This window comes from Gastrolobium bilobum, unplaced genomic scaffold, assembly GCF_033153095.1.
Source record: "Gastrolobium bilobum isolate Gb01-03AN ecotype WA unplaced genomic scaffold, APGP_CSIRO_Gbil_v1 utg84305, whole genome shotgun sequence".
NCBI classification, from domain to species: Eukaryota; Viridiplantae; Streptophyta; class Magnoliopsida; order Fabales; family Fabaceae; genus Gastrolobium; species Gastrolobium bilobum.
The window spans coordinates 118,493-125,660 of NW_026895650.1; the positions used below are offsets into that span (position 1 = coordinate 118,493).

General features: G+C 39.8%; 1 protein-coding gene across 1 annotated transcript; it reads right to left on the minus strand.

The window, feature by feature from the left end:
• Nucleotides 1-1,509: 1,509 nt before the first annotated feature.
• On the minus strand, nucleotides 1,510-5,965 carry LOC133286682 (uncharacterized). Its single transcript, XM_061484133.1, has 8 exons — nucleotides 5,633-5,965; nucleotides 4,899-5,090; nucleotides 4,531-4,805; nucleotides 3,996-4,245; nucleotides 3,351-3,946; nucleotides 2,509-2,878; nucleotides 2,282-2,400; nucleotides 1,510-1,711 (listed from the first exon to the last, which is right to left on the minus strand). The coding sequence occupies exons 1-8, from the start codon at nucleotides 5,963-5,965 to the stop codon at nucleotides 1,510-1,512; spliced, it is 2,337 nt and encodes a 778-aa protein (XP_061340117.1).
• Nucleotides 5,966-7,168: the final 1,203 nt, after the last annotated feature.

Genomic DNA, 7,168 nt, shown 5'->3' on the forward strand with positions numbered 1-7,168 from the left:
TCGGATGAAGGTATGAAAAAATATGGAAATAAGAGATTAAGCACCCAAGAAAATTTAAAGAGCATTGGTTAAAACCAAACTAAAGAAACAAAATAAGAACTAGAATAAAAAAAATAAGACAAAGATAAAGACTAACCAGTCATTTCTCTTTTTGTTTTTCTTTTTCCTTTCTAATTTTTTATTGCTTTTCCTTTCTTTTCTTTTCTATTTTTTTTCAGTGCTACTTTTCTATCATTTTTTTCCCGCGCTCTTTTTCTTTTTATTTCTCTTTATCACAATCCAATGACCAACAAATGCAATGCCAAGTGATGAATGGCATACCTCCCCCCACATTTAAAATGTTGCACACATCGGGCAACCCCCATACTTAAACACAAAACTAAGATGAAACCAATGCTCAATAAATTTCCAAGGTGAGGGATTACTTGGTTTTACACTTAGACTTGTAATGTGGCTAAGAAAAGAATGAGAAAAAAAGGCACAAATGGGCTAACCAAAGGGAATATAATGCAAGGGGTGGCTATCTGGCCAAAGTGGGGAAATAAAAGAAAGAAGGCCTCTATCTTATTTATGCATGCAAGTGAAAAAATATAGTTTAAAAAAGAAAAGGAGCAAGTTCTAGAGAACAAAAATCATGAGGGAAAACACACATGAAAGAAAGAATGAGAAAAAGATAAATTTCATTCATAAAGACTCAAACTCTCACAAGGACAATACCAATTCATGCAATTAGCATCATGAATTCAACTACCAAGCCAAGTATTCTAACAATAAAGAACTCTGCTCAATTAGAATGATTCATCAAGAACAACATACCCAAGTTCACACTATGTATAAATCAACAATTATAAGGAAGAAAAGGAAAATCTACTAATTGAAAATTAAAACTAAAATTAAAATTGCAGACAAAACAAAATAAACTAAAATAAAGAAAAGGCAAAGGCAAAGAAAGACTCCCTGTCCTCCTTACGGAGGATAAGTGGCATTAGTGAGCCTGAGCTCTGCCTCCAAAGGCTATTGCTGGGGTCCCTCATGAAAAAGCTTGAGGCAGTGTCCATTCACAGTGATGGTCTTCCCAGTCTGTTTATCACATAGCTCAACTGCACCATAAGGAAAAATATTAGTAATCTGAAAAGGACCATCCCATCTAGATCTAAGTTTACTAGGCATAAATTTTAGACAGGAATTAAATAGGAGGACTTTCTAGCCCACAACAAACTCCTTTCGCAGAATCTGCTTATAATGGAATGCCTTTGTTTTCTCCTTATATAAGCGCGAACACTCGTAGGCATCCAGTCGAAGCTCATCTAACTCTTGTAGTTACAGTTTTTTCTCTACCCCTGACTGAATCAAATCCATGTTGCACTACTTAATAGCCCAATAAGCCTGATGCTCCAACTCAACTAGCAGGTGACATGCTTTACCAAAGACAAGCCGATAAGGAGACATCCCAATCGGAGTCTTATAGGCAGTCTGATACGTCCATAAACCGTTATCCAATGTCTTGCTTCAATCCTTCCGGTTAGAATTAACAGTCTTCTGGAGGATTTGCTTGATCTCTCTGTTGGAGAATTCAGCTTGACCATTGGTGTGTGGGTGGTAAGCAGTGGCAACCTTGTGAGTCACTCTGTACTTCCGTAGCGAAGCATCCATGCTTCGGTTACAAAAGTGAGAGCCTTGGTCACTGATGATAGCTCTAGGGATGCCAAACCTGCAGAAAATGTTAGATTTGACAAAATCTACAACCACAGCAGAGTCATCAGTCCCGGTAGCTTTCGCTTCAACTCATTTGGATACATAATCAACAACTAGCAAGATATAAGTAAAACCATAAGAAACAAGAAATGGACCCATAAAGTCAATACCCCAAACATAAAAAAACTCACATAAGAGTATAGGTTGCTAGGGCATCTCATGCCTACGAAAAATACTCCCTGCCCTCTGACAGTTATTACATGACTTACAAAATAGATATGCATCATGGAATAAGGAAGGCCAAAATAAACCAGAGTCTAACACTTTCCTAGCAGTTCTTTGCGGTCCAAAGTGACCACCACAAGCAAAAGCATGACAAAAGTGCAAAACAGATTGAAACTCATTATCAGGTACACATTTCCTAATTACTTGGTTACTACAAAATCTCCACAAATAAGGATCATCTCATACATAGTGTTTAGACTCACTTTTTAATTTCAGAATGTGAGCCTTAGTGGAATCGGCAGGAAAAACATTACGAACCAAGTAATTTACTAAATCGGCGTACCAGGGAAGCGTAACTTACAGCTGTAAAAGCTTCTCATCAGGAAAGTCATCCCGAATGGAGGAAGGGTCTGATAGAATGTGAGTGACACAGCTCAAGTGATCAGCTACCAAGTTCTCTGCTCCTCTCCTATCTTTTATCTCAATGTCAAATTCTTAGAGCAGTAACATCCACCGAATAAGCCTAGGCTTAGCATCTGCCTTTTTCAAAAGAAACTTCAAGGCTGCATAGTCATAAAAGACAATTACCTTAGTATCAAGCAAATATGATCTAAACTTATGAAGTGCAAAAACGATAGCCAAAAGTTCTTTTTCAGTGGTAGTGTAATTAGACTGGGCAGAATCCAAGGTTTTTGACGCATGAGCAATAACATGCGGGGCTCTATCAATCCGCTGAGCAAGAACAACACCAATAGAAAAGTTAGAGGCATCACACATCAGCTCAAATGGAAGAGACCAATCTGGCGGTTGGATCACTGGAGTAATGGTTAGGCATCGCTTCAACTGATCAAAAGCCGACTTGCACTTATCACCAAACTCAAAATCTGTGTCTTTTTGCAGAAGGTTAGACAGGGGCAGGGCAATCTGCTGAAACCTTGAATGAAACGCCGATAGAATCCTGCATGACCAAGAAAAGAACGAACTTCCCGCATAGATGTGGGCTAAGGTAAAGTAGTAATAACATCTATTTTAGCAGGATCTACCTTTATACCCTTTCTAGACACTATGTGTCCCAAAACTATCCCTGATTCAACCATAAAATGACACTTTTCAAAATTTAAAACAAGGTTAATCTCGATGCATCTACTCAAAATCTTGGCTAAACTACCCAAGCATACATCATAACAAGATCCATAAATAGTAAAATCATCCATAAATACTTCCATGCAATCCTCTAAATATTCAGAAAAGATGCTTATCATACACCGCTGAAAAGTACCAGGCGCATTGCAGAGCCCGAAAGGCATCCGTCTGTAGGCAAATGTTTCGAAGGGGCATGTGAAGATGGTCTTTTCTTGATCTTCAGGTGCAATATGGATTTGGAAGTAGCCAGAGTATCCATCCAAGAAGCAGTAGTGAGACTTGCCAACCAACCGCTCCAGCATCTGATCAATAAAGGTAAAGGGTAGTGATCCTTGCGGGTGGCTTGGTTAAGCTTCTGGTAGTCTATGAAAACTGTCCAACTATTCTGAGCTCTTGTGGGGATTAACTCATTTTTCTGGTTAGCTGCAACAGTTACACCAGACTTCTTAGGAACCACCTGAACTGGGCTGACCCATTGGCTGTCAGAAATGGGGTAAATGATGCCAGCTTGTAACATCTTAGTCACTTCTTTCTTCACCACATCTAGAATGAGGGGGTTCAAATGCCTCTGGGGTTGTCGCACTGGCTTAACGCCTTCTTCCAATGATATTCGACACATGCACATAGAAGGGATGATACCAACAAGATCAGCTAAAGTCCAACCAATCGCCTTCTTATTTTCTTTCAACAAGCTTAGCAGCTTCTCTTCTTGATCAGGAAGAAAGTTTTTGGCTATAATGACTGGCAGCTGCTCATTCTCCTCTAGGTAGGCATACTTCAAGTGATCTGGTAGAACCTTTAGTTCTAGCTTAGGGGGGCTGCTTGGTGGATAGGAAAAGTCTGGTGGGTTGTACCAGTTCAGTAGTATGCACATCAGCCATGCCTGAAACGAAATTCTCAACAAAAAAATTGTTAACTGAAGAAATATCAACAGGAAAAGCAGGATCCTCAATCAAATCAGAAGCATCAACAAAATTAGTATCAGAATCTTGAATCAATGCATCACTGAAACTGGAAAAACTTGAAAATTTGGTGCAAACAATGCACCATTCTCTATCAGCACAGCCACAAACAACAATGTCATGGTAAGATGAAAAATCTGTATAACCAACAATTAACCTAGCAGAAACATCATCAACAACCTCATCAATAACATCAATGCAGAAAATAGAATGCTCTTCCCTAGGATATTTCATAGCATCAAAAAAATATTAGAATTGACAATACTATCACCAAACATAGTATTTTGGTCCTAGCAGTTTTCATGAAAGGTCGCCCAATTATGATTGTACTACTAGGAGTCTCACCCTCCATCCCTAAAATATAGAAATCAGCAGGGAAAATCAGACTATTCACCCTAACTAACACATCTTCAATCACCCCAGAAGGGTGAACACTACACTTATTGGCTAACTGGACAACAATACCCGCAACATACAAGGGACCAAGACCAAGAGATTTATAAACAGACTCTCAGGCATGACATTAATAGCAGCACCTAAATCTAACATGCAATCATCAAATTTACAATTTCCAATAATGTAAGGAATAGTAAATGTCCCTGGATTTTGGCACTTCTTTGGCATGGGTTGGATGAGGGCTGAGACATTGTGACTCACGCTCACTCGCTCACTCTTGTTGATTGCATCCAAGAGTGGAATGTTCAATTGAACTTTTCTGAATGTATCAAGAATCTCCTTCTCTTGTGCTTTTTCTGCCAATTTTTTGGACTGAGCGACTCTCTGAAGGAAAGGTAGAGGAATGGCAGGTTCAAACTTATCTTCACCTTGTTTCGAGGTCTCCTTATTCTTAGACTAATCCGATGACGGTCCAACCTTATTTGTAGCTTGCTTGGGATCTTCCAGTTGCTTGCCAGACCTTAGGGATATAGCACTGACATTCCCCTTCGGATTTGGAACTGTCTGGGAAGGAAGAGAACTGGGCCCTTGAGGTTGGGTCTGACTCACAGAAGTAGCTGATTGCCCGATTTGAGTCTGTAAGTTCTGAATTGATGACTCAGTCTGCTGCTGGAATTGAGATTACTAGTGGCAAGTTGTTTAACCAAATCTTCCAGAGAAGGACCACTACTGGGCTATTGCGGCGCTAATGGCTGTTGTGAAGGTGTAGTAGGTTGGAAATTATGCCTCTATTGCTGAGGTACGAACTGTTGCCTCTGTTGGTACTTCTTCTGATTCTGATTTTGGTTCCACTTTAAGTTGGGATGATCATTCCATCCAGGGTTATAGCTGTTAGAGAATGGGTTATACTGTTGTTGCTGCTGGTATTGTGGTTTACCAGTAAAGACTCTTGCTACAACAACTGTCTGGTCTACTTGAGGGGTACCTTCTTGTAGACTGGGGCAGGCATCAGTGGGGTGCAGTAGGTTGCAACAAATACTGCATAGGTTGCTTGCTTGTCGTGTGGGAGGTTGAATTGTTTGTGTTACTGCCAACTGTCTCACCAGTGAAGTCAGCTCGTCAAGCCTATTCTCTATTCTTTGATATTCTGTGCTCGACGTCACTACTGCTACTATCGAATTTCGGACAGGAGATGCTTGCACTTAGAACACTGCACTGTTGTTCGCTCTAGTGTCAAATTGTTGAGCATTGGCTGCCATCTCTACAATCAACTCTTTTGCCGCAACAGGTGTTTTATTGACTAGGACTCCACTATTGGCTACTTCCAAAAGGTTTCTGTCCATAGGCAACAAGCCTTCATAGAAGCAGACAATCAGCAATTGCTCTGGAATCTGGTGACGTGGACAGCTTGTACAAAGTCTTTTAAACCGCTCCCAGTACTCATGTAAGTTCTCCCCATTTGCTTGTCTTATGCTACTTATCTCCTTTCTGATTGAAATGGCTCGAGAGGAAGGGAAAAACTTCTCCAAAAACAATCTGGCCATGTCATTCTAAGTCTCAATAGACGAAGGTTGAAGGTAGTACAACCAATCCTTAGCTCCTCCGTCGAGGGAAAAAGAAAAGGCTCTCAGCTTGACCTGCTCCTCATCAACTCCTTGCGGCTTTATGGTGCTGCAGACCGCATGAAACTCCTTTAACTGCTTGAGGGTCCTCACGTTCAAGGCTATGAAACTTGGGAAGCAAATGTATTAGAGCAGACTTAAGTTCAAAAGCAATATTAATTTCAGGATAACGAATGCATAAAGGTTGGTAGTTAACCTCAGGTGCAGCTTGTAACACCCCGTATACTCCGATTGTTAGCATACATGATATTTAGAGTATACAGCGGAAGACTTTATTTTAAAAAATAGTAAAGCGTCTTATAAAAATACGAGAAAACCTTTTCCAAAATATTTTCTAAAACATTTTCAAAACATTCATCTAATATATTGTATTAGCGTAACCTTAACATCTAAGTCTACTAATTAAAACCCTTGGCCATCACTAGTGGCCGTTGACCACCCGGATATGACCTCAAGTGTCATTCCTGACGGAGTCTCACAGACAACATAACAGTTGTATTTCGGATAACTGAGGACATAGGTCCCACACATAAACAACCTGATAGATACAATAATTAAACAGACAACTTACAAGTCCCACACAGTCTGCAATCCCCTCAATCGGTCAATAAAAACAATATAGCTCAATGCCCAATTAACTGAATGCATACATCAAGTCTACATAAATTTTGAAACGTCTAAGCATCAATAAATAATCCATGGCTCCAATCATACAATCATGAGCCCAAATAAATACATCATATAATCTCAACATAAGATAATTAAACATGTTAATAAATATACATGCCATCATAGAGTCTAAACATAATAAAGATAAATCACCAGCGTCATCCACTACTCCAAGGCGGGGGCCTTGCCCCTAGAAGCATCACCACTACTTTGGGTACCTGAAATGATGTCCCCAAATGGGGTGAGATAACATATCTCAGTAAGCTCAAGGTTCATAGAGGATCTTCTAATCCCCTAAGCCTACTTCCTGCATGACAAGTCAGATATATAGCATATAATACAGGTGTACAACATAAACATAACATCATCATATCATCCTTGTATAACCCCAGGGTCAAAGCCATAGACGGTTACACATGTGTGACTACAGGATCAAGCCATAGACAGTCAACACAA